Source organism: Cricetulus griseus, chromosome 7, assembly GCF_003668045.3.
Source record: "Cricetulus griseus strain 17A/GY chromosome 7, alternate assembly CriGri-PICRH-1.0, whole genome shotgun sequence".
In the NCBI taxonomy this organism is placed as follows: Eukaryota; Metazoa; Chordata; class Mammalia; order Rodentia; family Cricetidae; genus Cricetulus; species Cricetulus griseus.
The window spans coordinates 118853862-118872293 of NC_048600.1; the positions used below are offsets into that span (position 1 = coordinate 118853862).

At 45.7% G+C, this 18432-nt stretch overlaps 1 protein-coding gene across 10 annotated transcripts in view; it reads left to right on the forward strand.

The window, feature by feature from the left end:
* Tanc2 (tetratricopeptide repeat, ankyrin repeat and coiled-coil containing 2) overlaps positions 1 to 18223 on the forward strand; it is a 311247-nt gene extending 293024 nt beyond the window's left edge. For 6 of the 10 annotated variants that reach the window (XM_027427849.2, XM_027427854.2, XM_035447997.1 and 3 more), the window contains 7 exons: positions 2415 to 2590; positions 2853 to 2985; positions 3519 to 3548; positions 4387 to 4478; positions 6452 to 6598; positions 9074 to 9174; positions 10809 to 18223. In XM_027427849.2, coding sequence (XP_027283650.1) covers positions 2415 to 2590; positions 2853 to 2985; positions 3519 to 3548; positions 4387 to 4478; positions 6452 to 6598; positions 9074 to 9174; positions 10809 to 12771 — 2642 coding nt within the window. In that variant the 3' untranslated portion in view covers positions 12772 to 18223. The remainder of the gene's footprint in view (positions 1 to 2414; positions 2591 to 2852; positions 2986 to 3518; positions 3549 to 4386; positions 4479 to 6451; positions 6599 to 9073; positions 9175 to 10808) is intronic. The other 4 variants (XM_027427852.2, XM_027427855.2, XM_027427850.2 and 1 more) reach the window with 3 other exon arrangements.
* The last annotated feature ends 209 nt before the right edge of the window (positions 18224 to 18432 follow it).

Consider the following 18432-nt stretch of genomic DNA (forward strand, 5'->3'; position numbering starts at 1 on the left):
TTCCTCCAGTTTTTCAAAATAAGATGCCAGACTGGCCTTGAACTCACAACATTTACTTCCTGCCTCAATCATCTGGCACTTTCCTGTACACACACACACACACACACACACACACACACACACACACACACACACACACACACACACTCTCTCTCTCTCTCTCTCTCTCTCTCTCTCTCTCTCTCTCTGTGTGTGTGTGTGTGTGTGTGTGTGTGTGTGTGTGTGTATGTGTGTGTGTACCTCATTTGCATGAGTGTATGGTTTATCAATATGTAGATCAGGCTGTCCTCAAACTTGAAGTGATCCTCTTGTCTTAGCTTCCAGAGAGCCAAGTTTACAAGTGTGCCTCACCACTCCCAGCCTGCCCACTTACACACTGTGATGCTCTCCTAATGCTAACATTCTTTTTCTTTATAGCCTGAGAAATTGTTATGAAACCAGCACATTCTGACCTCTTTCTCTCAAATCAATAATCTCCAAACTTCAATTTTTTTAATGTATACCCAGTAAATATTCATCTATTTTAGAGGCTGATTTGCTGCTGGTGGTAGTTGTGGTGGTGTGGGGGGGGGGGGGGTCTCACTATGTAGCCCTGGAATGTGTTTTGTAGACCAAGCTAGCCTCAGACTCACACAGATCCACCTGCCTCTTCCTGCCAAGTGTTGGAATTTAAAGGTGTATACAGGGGCTGGAGAGATGGCAAAGAGGTTAAGAGCACCCGCTGCTCTTCCAGAGGTCCTAAGTTCAATTCCCAGCAACCACATGGTGGCTCACAACCATCCATTATGAGAGCTGGTACCCTCTTCTGGTGTGCAGATATACATGGAAGCAGAGTGCTGTATACATAATAAATAAAATCTTCTAAAAAAATAAAGGAGTATACCAACACACCAGGTGAATCTGGGTATCAATTTGTCAGCCTGCACAGGTAATATTTTTCTTGAATCCAAAGGAGGTAAAAAGAAGACTTGCTAGCAATGAGACCCTCTTTGGAGAATTGGGATATTACTACTAAGTTATAATAAATTCCTTGTGGCATTTTTCAACATACTCCCATCCTTGGTAAATGGGAAACAAGTTAAAGGAGGTTCCCTCTATGAGGCTAGTGTATTTTTCCCTGCAGGTGAACAATGTTAAAGCATCCCAGCTCCTGCTGACTGCTCTAAGATCAGCCCCTATGCAGTAGTGGTGTCCCAAGCCGTCATAGTAAGAAATGGCTCATCATTGGTGGCACTACAGCACCATCTAGTGGGAGCCTGTGGATTTGCATCAAGCAGGGGGTAGTGAGGAGATTTGAAATCATGAATGACATCATTCCAGTTAGCCTACACTGTTAATAAACCAGACTTAAATACATATAATTATCTATACATATATGCACGTTCCTTCAAGGGAAACCAGCCTCTGAAGAACTGTGCCCAGACCTGAACAGCCAAGGATCAGGAAGGCTAGGCTTCTCCTAAGAGATTTGCTGTGGCTTCTTCAGCTCTGTCCCTTCAAGGAAGATTTGTTTCCACAGCCACAGACTCAAAGGTGTAAATCAAGAGTTGCTCTTCCAGGGTACAATGTAACTCTTGCCAAGTTACCAAACAAGTCTGACTTCATGTTACCTATCTTTATTATTGCTGGGGGGGGGGGCAGCACTCAGAGGGAGTACTCAGAGGGAGTAGACCTAGATTCTTAAGATGTGACATGAAGCAATATTCCGGAACAAACTATATCCAACAGAAAAGGCAGGGCCTCTTCAGCACTGATGACCCTTAGGTAACTACCATATCTGCCACATGCCAGTAGACACTCATTAGGCATAGACTCCAGAGGTTTGTTCTGCCTTACCCAGGGTCTTTGAACTGGTTCCTTTTATATTTTCTTTGGGTATTTTATTTGGTTTTTTGTTTGTTTTTTTCACTGAAGTGAATTTTCACTAAGTCAACAAAAATTATTTAGCCTACATTATGTGTAGAATACTATAGAATAGGAACATTTACGTGTTTTTAATTTTTTTTAAGTAAGTTGTAATTTGGGGCTTGGAAATAAAGTTCAGCTGGCAGAGTGTTTGCCTAGCATACACAAAGCTCTAGGTTCAATCCCCAGTACCACACAAACTGGGCTGGCACACACCTGTAATCACAGCACTCAGGAGATGAAGATGTAGCTCAGACAGATCTTGAGCTCACTCTGTAGCCCAAACTAGCCTCAAACTCATGATCTTCCTGCTTGCTCCTCCCTACTTCTGGGATTACTGGTGTGTGTCATCATGGCCAGCCAGGGTCAATCTCAAAATAGAAAAATCTAGAAGTAAAAGCTATATATGTCTTTCACAGCATATATACCTTATGTATCAGCATTCCTTTCTGCTACAGATGTTTGTGTCTTCAGTCCTGTTAACACGGGACTCCCATTGGTTCTTATAGGTGCCTCTATTGCCCTAATGGACAAAGAAGGGTTGACAGCCCTTAGCTGGGCTTGTTTGAAGGGCCATCTCTCAGTAGTACGTTCTCTGGTGGATAATGGAGCTGCTACAGATCATGCTGACAAGAATGGCCGCACCCCACTGGACCTGGCAGCTTTCTATGGCGATGCTGAGGTGGTGAGTACCTTTAAACAGACCCCAGGAGAGTAAGGACAGGGGATGTTATTCATCAGTAATACTATCTAGGACCTAATGTGAAGTACTATTTCGATGATTCCAGCATAGATTCTCCAAATCTATAATTGGTGGAGGACAGAAATATACAAACCATTACTGAAAACCTGAAGTGATTTTTATACTCTGGTTCAGACAGGCAGTTTGAAAAGGGGCAAGCTGTATCCATTGTGCCTGTTAACAGTGCTGCTTGTTCCTTGCTTAGGTCCAGTTCCTGGTGGATCATGGGGCCATGATTGAGCATGTTGACTACAGTGGGATGCGTCCTTTGGATAGGGCAGTGGGTTGCAGGAACACTTCCGTTGTAGTCACTCTACTGAAGAAAGGAGCCAAAATAGGTAAGAGAAGGAAAGATGGTAGTGACCATCTGTGCCCAGGGGCCAGTGGTCTGGCTGCCCTGGGTGTTTGGTGTAAATTTATATAGTTTTCCCTCTGCCCTGATCCAATTACCTTCCAAGTGAACAAAGGCTACTGGCCCAGAGAGAGTACCATAGTCTGTAGAAACCTATGTCGAGAGTCACATGACTCTCTCCCCTGCCCTTTGTAGCCTTAGCCAGGAGGCTGCACTGAGCTTATGCACATCTTGGTGCTGCCTCTGCTCTAGTCCCACCCTGAGAGCATCCTGGCTCGCTGCAGTGCTGTAAGCCTTTGCTTTTCCTTGCTCTGTATGTGCTTCAAACTCTCAAGCCCCTGCTGCTGCCACCCCAGCTGCTCCCCCCTCCCCCACAGACTGTAGACAAGGGCTGGCTGATGTGCTGGCTTTTTGCTGCCTGCCTCTCACTGCTGCTTTTTCCTTCTTCTTTTTTTTTTTTCACCTTCATCCATTTTTTTTTCCTCTCCTACAACTTTTTGTTTTCTCCTTTCTTTGAAGGTTGTCAGACGTTACCGAGTCGCCCACGAGGTATATTCCCCCGCTGTCAGCATCAGGCGTGGTCTGATGGCTTGGTCAGCTTTGCCTTCTCCTCTTTGATTTAGCCTGCATGAGTTCCCTACACCTCTAATCTTTTAATTTACTTCACCTTAAAAGAAGATTTTTTTAATGACTGTTGCAGAGAATAACTTGAACTTTTGATAACTAACCCTAAAAAGCTTAGTTGGTAAATAATTCAGTCCTCAGTTAACTAATCAATTTAACTTTATTCTTTTCTTCCATGAGTAAAGTAGTCCTTACTAATGCTTGTTTGTTTCATATCTATTGACACTTGAGTTGTGCCCCAGGTTCCAAGTGAATCCCAGGGAGTCCTATTTGGTACTTAGCTCTAAGGGAGCCTTTAGAGTCTTTATTGGGGTTTCCCTTCTACAGAGTGCACACTTCAAAATTAAGTCAAAATGTGGGAGTTTTCCACCTCAGATAGAAAATAAATTGTTCTGTCTTGGATTTTTTTTTTCTAATATTGTGGTAACCTTTACTATAAACCCTTTCTTCCAACTTCTGACTTAAAATAATTCCAAACAAAGCCATTATGTGCTCATATGTACCACTCAGGCATTCCTGCCCTCCTGTGGCACAAGCTTGGACAGTTGAGACATTCTTATTTTAAGGTGAACACAAACAAATCCAGTGCATCTTCTTGGCAGTGGGAGAAACTGAAATACTCCCAGGACTAAAAGATGAGGTGATCATTGTGAAACAAGTTGTTCTCTCAGCAGAAATTCCCCCAGGGTAATTTTTTCACCTAGCTTCCTACCACCTTACATTGTATGAGTTCTTTACCCATCATGCATCCTGTACACTACAGGTCCAGCCACATGGGCGATGGCCACCTCCAAACCAGACATCATGATCATCCTGCTGAGCAAGCTGATGGAAGAGGGGGACATGTTTTATAAGGTGAGGGCGGGGGGAACTGTTTTCTACATGTAGACTCTTGAAAACTTGACAGTTTTCATTCTTTTCTCTAGAAGCAAAGGTAGAAAGTCATTCCCTACTCACGGTCTCCTGAGTTAGAGTCCTGGGTTTTTTACCTTCCTGACACTAAAGCACAAACAGCCTACATGTGCCTCTTGCACATCACCAGAAAACTCTGGTTTTACTGTTACTTTGGTAACAGGTTTTACATGGAATCTTCTAAGTGAGGAAATCACAGGGTAATTAAAAGCAAAGTGATACATACTATAGCTGTTTGCAGTTTTATTAATCGTAAGTTTTTATGCATGGTTACACATCCCTGTAATTCCAGTACTTTGGAAGTAGAGACAAAAGAAGATCAGGAACTTTTGTTTGTTTGTTTGTTTTGTTTTTCAAGACAGGGTTTCTCTGTGGCTTTGGAGGCTGTCCTGGAACTAGCTCTTGTAGACCAGGCTGGTTTCAAACTCACAGAGATCCGCCTGCCTCTGCCTCCCAAGTGCTGGGATTAAAGGCGTGCGCCACCAACGCCCGGCAAAGATCAGGAACGTTAAGGTTAAGGTCCTCTTTGGCTATAGAAGAAGTTGTAGGGCATTCTGGGAAAAAAAGTTGATAGTAATAATAGCATTTTAAATAGGGTAAACAGTGATTGTTACACATTTGCTTAAAGTCACTCACTGAATGACAGTCTTTAAAAGATAAGTACCCTTAATACACACTTGGTCAGAAGGAAGTTCTTAGGGTGTTACATGTCAGTCACCTCAGTATTTGAATTCAGTGGATCATCCCTGAAGATAAATAACTCCAACCCAGTTTTTAGCAGCAGACATCCTCAAGACATCACAGATCTAAAAGGAAATGATGGTAAAAGCTTCCCTATGTTACAAATATACAAGGTCCTGGGCAGAATTTAGTTCCTGGACACTCTTTGAGTACATCATGATAATCATAGCTTTTAGGAAGCTTGAGCCTAGATCCAAACTTGATAACATAAAATCACATAAACTCAAAGATCTTCATTACTGTAGGTATCATATTTATGGACTTGTGTGTCACTCTGAAGAATCTAAGCCTTGGTCACAATGTAACTTCTGCTATCCTGAGGCAAGGACTCCTGCCTCCTAATGTAAACAGGCAGAGCTATTATTAATCACATTCAGAATTCTACCTTGGAAGACTCTACACTTCTAATTAAAAGATGATTTCAGTTAAAGTGTTGCTACCTAGAGAGCTGCAGCTGTACAGAGGAAGAGAGTAAAGTTGGGAGCTGCCACCTGCCTCTCTCTGTACTTTATACACAGCTTTGCAGACACCAAGTGTAAAGAGAGCTCAGTGCTTCTGCAGCGGGATCTCCAAGTTGGTCAGATTTATTTCATCTTGGGAAAATGTCTCCTACAAAGTGAGAGTCACAGATCCCAAACTTTTCTTCTCTGCCATTCTTACCTCATGCCTGATCCACAAATAGGGGTGCAGTTGACACAGTTTTCTCCTGTTACTTTTGAGAAGCTACAGCTAGACCTTTTAGGTCCTGCATGTTTCCTGAGGGAGAGAATTATCTATGCTTTGGGACAGACAGGAGCCACATAAGCCAGAACCTAGGGAAGAGCAATCACTCTGGGGTGTTGGGACCAGAAAGTCATATGTGTCCCATGAGAGCAGTTCAAGAAAAGAAAGAACTTCCCAGGGAGCAAGGTTAGCCCTTGAGAACAGTTCAGAAACTGTTATATCCATTTGCAAAGATTTTGTTTCTCCGGCTTGTGATTTTAGATATCACCTTCAACCTTCCCCTTGTTGCCAAGGGAGTTCCCTATAGAAAAGACTAGACTTCCGCTCTTGGCTTCAAAGGAACAAAAGACTCAATCTTTATAACAGCTTCCAAGAGTAGGCAGGGACTAGTAGCCAGATCTCCTCGGTCATTCAGCAAACCAACATTGTACTCTTCATTTGTACCCCATTAGAAAGGTAAAGTAAAGGAAGCTGCCCAGCGCTACCAGTATGCTCTGAAGAAATTCCCTAGAGAAGGGTTTGGTGAGGACTTGAAAACCTTCCGGGAGCTCAAAGTGTCTCTCCTCCTCAACCTCTCTCGATGTCGCAGGAAAATGAACGTAAGTCCCACTAATCCCCACTCTTTCTGCTGTGCTGGAAGTTGAAAGTTCTTGTCACTCAGTAGCTTATACTAGACCCCAGATATCCTCTCTGCCCCATTTGGAACTTGGTTGTCCTTCACAGAGCACTGACATTTGCAATTGAAATAAATCCATACTGAATACAGCTCTCTCAGACTCTAGAAAAGCTAGTTCTGTGAGCAGTTTGCAGCATTCTGCATTTTCCTAATTCTCACTAAAGCGACCAGAAACACTGTCATCTCCATGTACACCCCAGTCAGTTCTCAGCAGAATTCCAGATGCAGTTAGGTCTAGTTCAGTCACTGTCTTTCCAGTGCACCCTAAGGCATATGCCTCAGGGCTGTAGATTCCATGGTTAATTCCTGAGACTATTGAACTTCCCACCTCTTCCCTCGCCTCTGTATTCCACTATGTCATGCCCCTTCTTGCCATAGATGAAATCTTAAAACTCCTTCTGCCCTCTCTCATCTCCCTAGTTGTCCTTGGCTCTCTTCAATTCTTTGCAGGTGTAGTTTCAGCCAGTGCTCCTTTGTCATGCAGACTCTCCTGAGCCTCTCTCAGACACTGGAAATGAAGTCATGACAAGAGTCATTGACATCACCAGAGATTTCCAGTTCCTCAAGTGATAGAAATAATCCAAACCCAGCAGAGATGTTGATCAGTAAGGGACTCAGCTGTCCAGACGAAGGTTCTGGCTGCAGTAGAAAAGGTTCTGCCATCAAGTATGGAAAGACTTGTGTAATAACTTCGCACCATCTATCCCAGCCCTGAAACCTACAATGAAAGAGCCCTGGGGTGGACTTGCCCGTCTCAGAGGACACAGTTAGAGGAGAAAGGAGTGGGGACATGGAATAGATGCCTTTGGGTGGAGATGGACATAGGCAAAGTATCTGGGGACAAGATAGTAAAGTCCTGCCTGAGGTTTCTCGTGTGAAAAATAAAATCAGTACCAAAGGTTCTGTGTCCCTCCCCTGAGAAGGTAGCAAAACTCAGCAGTGTGTGTCAGTCTGCTGGCTTCTTTTTTCCCTAGCAGTTAATCAGTTTTTTAAGAATATTCTAAGAGTTCTTTTTTAGCATGCACAAGACCCTACTGTAGGTTCTAGCACCAAGGAAGAAGGGGGGTTCGTACTCTCAGAAACAATGGTTATCTCTCAGGTAGGTAAAGGGAAAGTTAGGAAATGGGGATGGAATGTAGCCCATGCAGGTTGGACTATTTCCTCTAGCTCTGCATTTATCACAGAACTACTAATTACCCCCATGGACCAGCACTGTGTTAAGTACAGAAGTGTCTGCATGTGAGTAGGAAGTGTCTTAGGAACCCTCACCTATGCCCCAGGGCCTTAGGAATTGTGAATGTAATCATGCTCTCCCATGGCTTTGACATATAAAGAAGAGAAAACCCTGAGCTGAACATGGTGGTGTGTATCAAAAATGACAGTACTTCAGAGCAGAAGCAGGAAGATTGGGAGTTCTAGGCTAACTTGGGATACATAGCAAGACCATGTCTCAAAAGTAGGAACTCCCCCCCAGTGAAGATTAAAACATTTCCCTTTAGCTTAGTATCCAAGGAGATCCTAACGACCACAGGCTCTGCCTGCTCAGTGCTATGTGCCCCAAACCCTATTCCTCCAGGGTGCCTCCAGAGACAGCACAGAACTCAGTCACAGCCACAGTCTGTTTCTGGTTTTATTTTTGTTTGTTTGTTTGTTTTTTGTTGTTTTGTTTTGTTTTGTTTTATTTTGAGTGTTTCCTATGTAAGGGCTCAAGTAGGAGAAGAAACAAGCCAGAGAAACATCTGTGAAATACAAAGTAGTTTACGGAACACTTGCTGTATGTCCGATATACACAGCACTATGTCTCACATCATGCTCAGCCTCACCTCTGCAACAGTGGGTATGAAACTGTGCAACCTGCTGGAGTTAGAACAGACCAGAGGACCAAGCCTGCCTTTCTGGCATCCCCATGCCGCCTTGGCTCCAGTCAGTGCTCTTTGCTGTTACCAGACCCTTCATCTAGACTCTGAGGTATATTCTCAGTGACCCTTGAGAAGCCACGGTCTTTGGAGCACAGCAGGAAGAACAGGTTAAGTGCCACCTGCAGGTCTGTGTCCCCTCTGTGTGGAGACTTTAGGGTTCCTACTTTAGGAACCTTACCGCAGAGGACTGACATTTGGCTTCTGGGATATCAAAAAACTGCTAGGAAGGTAGAAAGGAGCCAAATTCAAAAGTTTGGGTTTTTATTTAACTATTTTGAGCAAATAAAGTCCATAGTGGTTTCAGAACCATACTGAGGGATGCAGACGGGAACTTTGGTTAGAGGCGTAACAGACGAGTCACAAACCCCATGCACTCCACCCACAAATGTCAAAGAATTGTGCATATAATTTGTTTTATTCCCGAGTTGTCTTTTGTGTGTCTCTTCACTGACTCATCTGCATACCTGTTGTAATGGCAGGACTTTGGAATGGCGGAGGAATTTGCTACTAAGGCCCTGGAGCTGAAACCGAAATCTTATGAAGCGTACTATGCGAGAGCGAGGGCAAAGCGCAGCAGCAGGTGAGGCGAGGGAGGGCGAGAGGCAGCAGGGCCAGAAAACCTGCCAAGGCCACGCAGGCCGCCCTGGGTGTGCCCGATACGCCTGCCCTGGGGGACTCTCAGGGCCAGGCCTTATACGCAGGACAGAGCCTACAATCGGCAGCTCTCCTGGGCACCTTTGGAGAAAAGTAAAATGAAAAAAGGCACTTGCTTCCAGGGAGCCTATGTCATGTCTCAGTCACTTTTTCAGCCCCAAGCCAATGGCGTGAAGAGATACTGATGAAGTAAGAGGAGCTGTTTAAGCCAAGTCTCCCATCTACCTTCTTTACAGGGAGAACAGGACAGCCACTTACAGACTCTTGTCCTTTCCTACAGGCATTTGGGGACTCCTTAGATTATTTAGTCCTCCATAGAGGGGTCTTCTAAGTCTGGTGGCATTGGCATTCTCACCTAAACTGCTACACAGAGGGAGAGAGGAGACCCTGCTTCCAGGGCTGAGGTGGCACCATTACTTGAGCCCATCTGCTATGCCTTGGCCAGTGAGCAAGAAAGTCTCTAGAAGGAGCTAAAAAAAAGCTGCCAGTCACTGTCCTTGATGCCTCTGTCCCCAGCCTTCTTCCGTGCATGGGAAGGAACTGTTGGGATCTGTTGCTATGATCCAGGGGGACATGTCTACAAAAAAAAATCAAACCAAGGCCATTGACACTAAAGGCAATGATCTAGCTAGAGTCCTAACATTTTTATAGAAAGTCAATTATTAATCCTCTCCCTCTGGGATTATTCCTTTTCAAAACATGAGTTGTCTGCTTTCTGGGTAGTTTTAGCTGGGAAGATAGGAATATCTCCATGGTTCATTTCCTCGTTTGTAAATGAGAGTCTTCTTGGAGTAAGCTCAGCAGCCCCACTCTCGGTCACCTTAGCAGCAAATTTAATTTCTGTGGACTGTGACCTAGCAGAAAGACACAGTGGTGCTGTTAGGTGATGAGGAAAAGGGACAGAAGACAGACAGGCTTCGTACCTAGGATGTAAGAGGCCTGAAGTTTAGACCAAAATACTGAGGATATTTTTTAAATTCCACAAGATCAGCCGGGCACAGTAATGTATGCCTTTAATCCCAGCACTCAGGAAGCAGAGTCAGGAGGCTCTCTATGTGTTCAAGACCAGCCTGGTCTATGTAGTGAATTATAGGACAGCCAGGGCCACACAGAGAAACCCTGTCTCAAACACTCCCCTTCCTTCCCCCAAAAAAATTACACTGGATCAGCAAGATTTTTAAACACTGCAGTTACTTACTGTTTTGTTCCTAAGCTACTTGACAGTGACACTGTAAATGACAACCCCAGCCAACCCTCATACTGCCAAGGCTGCACTTGGACATGAGATCTTCCTGAACAGCCTGTCTTGACTGACATAATGAAGATGCTCTCTATTAACCCCAGAGAGGCCAGAAGGAAGATGGAGGCCAAAATGTCCAGGAGATCATTCTGGACTCTTAGAATAACTGCCTCTTTGTTCCCTTCCTTCTAAGTGGAACTGAACTAGACCCTTTAGAGTCCCACAGATGCAGTTCTCTGAACCGGTGGCCATGTTCTCAGCTCCTGGTGATTCCTATTCACTCAGAATAACTCCCATTCTCGTGTTTGCATTTTGTCAAGCAGACAGTTTGCAGCAGCCTTAGAGGACCTGAAAGAGGCCATCAAGCTCTGTCCAAACAACCGTGAGATCCAGAGGCTTCTGATGCGAGTGGAGGAGGAGTGCAGGCAGATGCAGCAGCCACAGCAGCCACCGCCGCCCCAGCAGCCCCAGCAGGAGATACCAGAGGAAGAAACAGAGCCTGAGCCCCCGCAGGAAGATATATACTCTGTACAAGACATACTTGAGGAGGAGTACTTGGAACAGGATGTTGAAAACGTTTCTATTGGCCTCCAGACAGAGGCTCGACCCAGTCAGGGGCTCCCAGTAATCCAGAGCCCACCCTCCTCTCCAGCCCATCGGGACTCGGCCTATATCTCTAGCTCACCTCTTGGCTCTCATCAGGTTTTTGACTTCCGGTCCAATAGTTCTGTAGGTTCTCCCACTAGACAAGGTTATCAGTCCACCTCGCCTGCTCTTTCTCCGACTCACCAGAACTCTCATTATAGGCCTAGCCCACCACATACTTCCCCAGCTCATCAGGGTGCATCTTACCGGTTTAGCCCACCTCCTGTGGGAGGGCAAGGCAAAGAATACCCGAGCCCTCCCCCTTCCCCTCTCCGTAGAGGCCCTCAGTACCGGGCCAGCCCTCCAGCTGAGAGCATGGGTGTCTATAGATCCCAGTCTGGCTCCCCTGTACGCTATCAGCAGGAAACAAATGTGAGTCAGCTTCCTGGCAGACCAAAATCTCCACTATCCAAGATGGCCCAACGACCCTACCAGATGCCTCAGCTTCCAGTGGCAGTTCCCCAGCAGGGGCTCAGGCTACAGCCTGCCAAGGCCCAAATTGTAAGAAGTAACCAGCCTAGCTCAGCAGTTCACTCAAGCACTGTCATCCCTACAGGAGCCTACGGCCAAGTAGCCCATTCGATGGCTAGTAAATACCAGTCTCCACAGGGAGACATGGGAGTGAGTCAGAGCCGATTGGTTTATCAGGGATCCATAGGGGGGATTGTAGGAGATGGGAGACCCGTACAGCATGTTCAAGCCAGCCTGAGTGCTGGCGCCATCTGTCAGCATGGAGGATTGGCCAAAGAAGATCTACCACAGCGACCCTCCTCTGCCTATAGAGGTGGCATGAGGTACAGCCAGACACCACAGATTGGACGTAGCCAGTCAGCATCCTATTATCCAGTCTGTCACTCAAAACTAGATCTGGAACGTTCCTCCAGCCAGCTGGGTTCCCCGGATGTGTCACATTTAATCAGAAGACCTATCAGTATCAACCCAAATGAAATCAAGCCCCACCCACCAACTCCCAGGCCACTGCTGCATTCGCAGAGCGTGGGCCTTCGCTTTTCCCCATCTAGCAATAGCATCGCATCCACCTCCAACCTGACTCCCACCTTCCGGCCTTCTTCTTCAATTCAGCAAATGGAGATCCCACTGAAACCAACATATGATAGGTCATGTGACGAGCTGTCACCAGTGTCTCCCACTCAGGGAGGTTATCCCAGTGAGCCCACCCGATCCAGGACCACACCATTTATGGGGATCATAGATAAAACAGCCCGGACTCAACAGTACCCCCACCTTCACCAGCAGAATCGGACCTGGGCAGTGTCATCTGTGGATACCGTTCTCAGTCCCACGTCTCCAGGCAACCTGCCTCAGCCTGAGTCCTTCAGTCCACCATCATCCATCAGCAACATTGCCTTTTATAACAAAACCAACAATGCACAGAATGGCCATTTGCTGGAGGACGATTATTACAGCCCCCATGGGATGCTGGCTAATGGGTCACGTGGAGACCTCTTGGAAAGAGTCAGCCAGGCTTCCTCCTATCCTGACGTGAAGGTGGCACGGACCCTCCCCGTGGCTCAGGCATACCAGGACAACCTGTACAGGCAATTGTCTCGGGACTCTCGACAAGGGCAGACATCGCCTATCAAACCAAAGAGACCATTTGTGGAGTCTAATGTTTAAGAGACATTTGTTGGAGTGAGACCCATATGTTTTCACTGCGCATTTTCAGGCTTGGTTTCCACATCTGAGGTAGTTCTCTGGCTTCATTTCTCATGTAGTTTCTGTGTGGTGTTCAGAGGTGACAGCCCACATGTTGAAACCCTTTGCATGCAGCTGACTGGGAAGCTGGCCTCTGGTGAGCCAGGACTTTCTCGGGTCTGTGCCCCAGCCACATGCTCTCGCCCTCTCTTCCAATGCCAACGAGGAGGTTTTGTGTCGTGAGCTTTAACCAGGGAGATCAGACACACTGGTCAGCTTTCTCCAGGAGACAATCGCTTTCACTGATGTTCTTGTTGTGTGAATGTCTTTTTCCTTTCTAAAAAGTAAGATTTTCTTGTTTGTTTTCTTCTAGAAGCTCTAGGAAGTGTGTGATGCCTCTTTGTCTTTGCATTCTTACTCAGTGTTCCACATGGCCAGCCCCAGGGCATTCCTGTGCCATGGTCTCCTCCCCAGACTCTAGCTCCCTGTGGGCAACAGGTCTAGAATCTTCATTTTCTGTGCTGCTGGTCTTCCCCTGAGATAAAGGGGTCTAGGGGAGAGTGTAGAAGAAAGCAAGCTGCTAAATTGGAAGAAAAGCCCACTATAATTATTTGAAATGTTACCATGTTGATTTTCCAAGAGGCATTTTAAGAACATTTAGTAAATATTCGGCCCTTTAAATAAGTTGATCAGCCAAGGAGATTCCAGAACTGTGGGTATTTTTAAAGCTCTCAGCAACAACGAGCCACTAAAGGCTACTGATTTTCCAGGGCTAGAGGAGGGACTAGATACAGAGAAAAGAGGAGAAGGGGGGAATAAAGGTTGATCTTGCTTCTTGCTGCAAGAAATCTGTCCCGGAGAAGTCTGCTGTTTAGATCCCAAAACAGTACTGAGCAGATTGCTGAGGTCTGGCTGGTGCAATAATCTCTTAGCTGCATCTTCACCTGGAGTCAGGTGGCCTTTGCTGTCTCACACATAGATGGTGTTAGGAAGAAATAGGTTCTTCCAGAACCTGCTTAGATTCTCTCGGGACTATAAGATGCATCCCAGGGGTTCTACCGAGGCCACTACATTCCATGCCAGTTGTGAATTAATTCCATTTTAAGACCTCTGGTTTCATAATTCACTGTTACAGGAATCATGTCTTTTATCTAGGAGTATTTGGGGATTATCTTTGAAAGTCAGAAAAAGCCAAAAGTGTTGCAGACTCCTTTGAGCCCTGGACAGGGGCATAAGATTGACCACAGGCCTTTCCCATCAGTGTCTACACATCTTCTAGGTCTGTGGATGTCTGCTAACCTGACTTTGCGAGCACTGAGACAACTGTGAGATAGGCAGCAAGAACACAGGGACCAAAGCTGCAGCACAGTCCTGTCGCTGGCTCGTGTCGGCTCTTAAAGTCAGCAACTCAGCCCAGCAGACCAAACAGGGGTGTCGGTCCCATGTTCTTAGGGAACGATTTACTCTTATTAGTAAGGGGCTACAGGAAGGACAGTGTCTTGATAAAATCCAGCTGTGACTTGTTTGGGATACAGGTTCTCTGAAAGGATCTGTAAGACATGGAGCATGACACTGAGATTAAAAACCTTTCTTCCCTGACTTAGATTATGCCAGGAGATGGACCCCAGGCTTAAAACGGATCAGGACTCATCTCTGTAAGCAGAACAGTTTTCAGTTTTCACTTTGATGGAAGAACTGCCCCATTCTCCTAAACTAGGGTAGGCATTGGCGTTCTCTTCCTACCTATCCATCCACCTGTCTATATCTCCGTTTCTCCCATCTGGAAAAAGAAGTTTATGGCAGTAAGGTTAGCCTGTAGCTGGGAACAGCAGCTTCTTGGTTCCTGGTGTGTCTGGACAATAGCCCTGTTTTTCTCTTCATTGTATCCTATCTGAACCACCTCCAAGGGAGCTACTGCAACCCATTAGAAAAGTGCCCCTGCCTGTTTGGAAAGCCACCCTTATCCCCTTACCTGTCCAGGTGAGTTAGAATGTCATGCAATCCTACAAGACACTACAGCTGCCACTTTTCCCCAGGACCCGTCCTTTTTTTTTTTTTTTTCCCTCAGGAAAAGCAAGGGTTAGCTACTCTACCCCCACCTGAAAGGTCAATGTCAAACCACAGTTCTTTCCTGGCCATCATAAAAGAGTGGCTGTCACTACTGGGTTCCAGTGGGTTTTGACTAGAAAACACCAACAGGAGCTTCTTGAGCAGAAAATAAAACAAGGGTCTTCCCTGGATGCAGACTGCCTGTGCCCTGCTTTGCTACTTCACTGCCATGGGTTGATCTTAGTACTGTATTTTAAACGTGCCCCTCCCTTCCCAGCAATGAGCATTTGCCAGACATGGCTAGCTTCAGGATGGGAGAAAATTTTCAAATGAAACTGGCAAATTCTGCTCACTCTGTTCACATCTCCCTTAAGTAGAGACAGGTGACAAACTTCAGCTTGTAGGTTTCTCACCAAAACATGTTCCTTTGCCCAAAATTCTTGCACTAATAGGTTTCCATCACACCATGTCTATAAATGGGTGCACTTTACTGTTCGGATTTGTAACTCTGATAAATACTGGATATTTAAGTGTGAGTAATGTCTTCATTAGAAATTAGCAGAGTCACTCTTGGCTCTAGTGTGTTTTTTCAAGAAAAAAAAAAAACAAGGAAAGAAATCAAGCAGTGATCACAGCATTTATAGCACAAGAAATAACTTGTATATAAGCCTCAGAAAGATTGAGTTTTTAAACACAAGAAAATATTTGCAGTGATTTTAAAGTGCTTTCCAGCAATTTTCTTAGGGACTCCTGAGACATGGTTCATTTATATTTACTGGATCAGTAAGGCACACAAGTAACAATTAAAATTAATGTTTATTTACAAAGTAAAGGGAAAACCTGTGTAACACGAGAATTCGGCATGGACAAATGGAGATCATTTTGTATCTGCTGTTGTGTCCAGATTGCAGACGTGCACTGTTAGAAGTCCCGAGTTAATAGAGCACAGCCCCTCGTTCCTCTCCCAGGCGCCCTTCTTAGGTGTTTAGCTGAAACTCGATGGCTCAGGAAAATTCCACTAATTAGAATTGTGTACAGTATCCCAGGTTGTTGTCCAGATATCCAAGTTTGCTGATTTTAGTTAAGCCTGGATTATTAAACAGGTCCTAAATTGTAAACAGAACAACTCAGAGAAAGGTGTTCTCAGCCCTTATATTGTATAGTACTTTATGATTCCCCTCTAAATATTCATATTTTTATATTGCAGAGATATACCCAATAGAAAAAATTTAAACCAGTATCTAATTTAATATCCATAAGTATTTTTCCTTAGAGTTTAGTTATACTCAGTGGGATATGTGGATGTCACGTGTGCTTCACCGTACTCTACCGCTAGGTGTCACTGTGGCTCTGCAGCATACTTACCTGGTTACAGAGAATGGCTTTGTGGAGCTGCTGCCAGTGTAACAGGCAGGCCCATAAACTGGAGGTCAGGAAGAAGGGAACAAAGGCCTGGAGGGTCTTCATGCATCCATGCCACCTGTAGCAAGACACTCTGAACACCACCTGCTTGGGAGGTTAGGTTGAGCCCCCTTTCTCTGGTGGATGGGTATGTAGAGGAGCCTTTTCTCCCCATGGAGCTTCCTGTCTCCCAGTCCACTCAGCTTCCAACTTTTATAACTCCACAAGTATCATGGTTGGGTGGTTTGATTAAAGATAGCTATTTTTCTACTGCAGAAATGCCTTGGACAAAACCAGTTGCTCACTGAATCTTTGCCACTCAATGGAACAGGCTCCCCAGGTGGCAGGCTGTGCTGCCTCTGTGCCCATCTGCTGAGCCCCCAGTGCTCAGCAGCCCCACCCACCCTGCCTGGCTGCCCTCTGGCTGCCCAGTTCTCAAGAAGCGGTCTGCTGCCGCCTTTACTCTGAGGGCCATACTGCCCTGCCTTGTGCTTGTTGAAAGGTGTGACTTCTCCTTTTCCTCTGGGAATTCCAGACTGACCATCTACCATGACTAACAATGAACAAAGGGCTTAGGGGTAAGAGCTACCTGCAAAGACGCGTCATGGAAACCTTCACCATGCAATGCCTTGAAATCAGCTCTGGCTGCTCCCAAGAAAAGGTGGCTGGCTAGGGGCCTGGACACAAGCACAACGGGGCTGGTGGAGCCACTGTGCAGAGCTACTTGAATATTCCCTGGGTCTTCATCAACTCCTTTGTAATACAGACCACTCAAGGGCTGAAGTGTTGGTAACCTTCATTTCAGTGTCCAATGCCTCTCAGCAGCTGAGCCACCCTGAGACGCTTGTGGCCACACGATGGCTGCAGTCAGAGCTTTGAAAGTCAGTACCAAATGAACGTGTAATTGGACACCGAAAATCAAGTGTTACTCTCTCATGTTCCCTCACCCTACCATCTCATTTCTTCCTGCTGACTGTGATCCTACACTAAGCTGACCAGTCAGGCTGCAGCTGGATGCACGGAGATGCCAGCCAGCACCATCTCCTAGTATCAGATAGACCTACTCCATGGGAAGAACGTGGCCTAGCTGCTTTGTTTCTGTAGCACTTGGTGGCTGGATTTTCCCTTTGCTACTCACTAACCAGAAAGTCTGGCTAGGACTCAAATCACTCCCTTCAATCCCCAGGACCAGACAGAGAGTTAATTCTGGAAAATTCAGTACTTGAATGTACCTGCCTTACTGTGTACCCATTCGCTGGGGGGAGGGGGGGGAGAACTAGCGATGCTGGCTCTAGATACCCACGTCATTCACAGGTTATTTTGGAAATCCTGTAAGTTATATTTCCTGTCCTGATTTCTTTTGTTTTGTTTTTTAACATTTGGCTGATTCCTGCTGAGTTGGGCCAGTTCCTGTGGGGCTCAGGGCAGGTGCCATTCTCAGGCATGGCCTCCCTTCCATCTAGCACAGTGTCTGTGTCTCTGTTCTGTCTCCTCCAAATCCAAGATGATTTTAATTAGTACAGACATGTACAGTCTACAATTAAAGAGTGATTTGTACTAATATGATTTTGATTATTCCTCTTTGCTGTCCTTTCAAGACACTTGCTGGAAAAGCTTTAATGCACTTAGTTTTCCTTTAGGTTTTCTATAACTCAGATGTAAAGGACTTTCTCTGTACAGTATATTATCCAATGCATGTTTGTTCTCTATCCTAATATATCAAACACCACACAGTCGTGAACTCGTGCAGTGGGGACACCCCACACCCAGCGGAGGCCTCTAGCCCCGTGTATAAGGAAGACATTTCCTTCGCTGTACTTGCTTGAACAGTTTTATTGTCTGTACATGTGAGCTGTGTGAGATAGATGTGAAAAGTTCAAATGAATGCATTTTCCTGCCCCATGTATACAGAGCGTCCTCTGTACAATGAACTGTATGTATGAAAGCAAATGTACTTATTTATAAATGGTCACACTTGGAGAAACCTGGTGTCTGGTGCTTTTCTCTTTCGTGCTCTGTCCAGGGATCTAACCAACTTCCCAGCTCACCCTTCCCTGAAATGGCAGTGCTGAGGGTGCCAGCCCAGAGACAACTCAGACGACGTTCAGGCTAAGGCCAGATTCCTGATGACTGCTTGCTCTGCTGTGAGTGGCTCAGAGTCATGCCCTCTGCATCTGTTCACCGAGTTGTTGA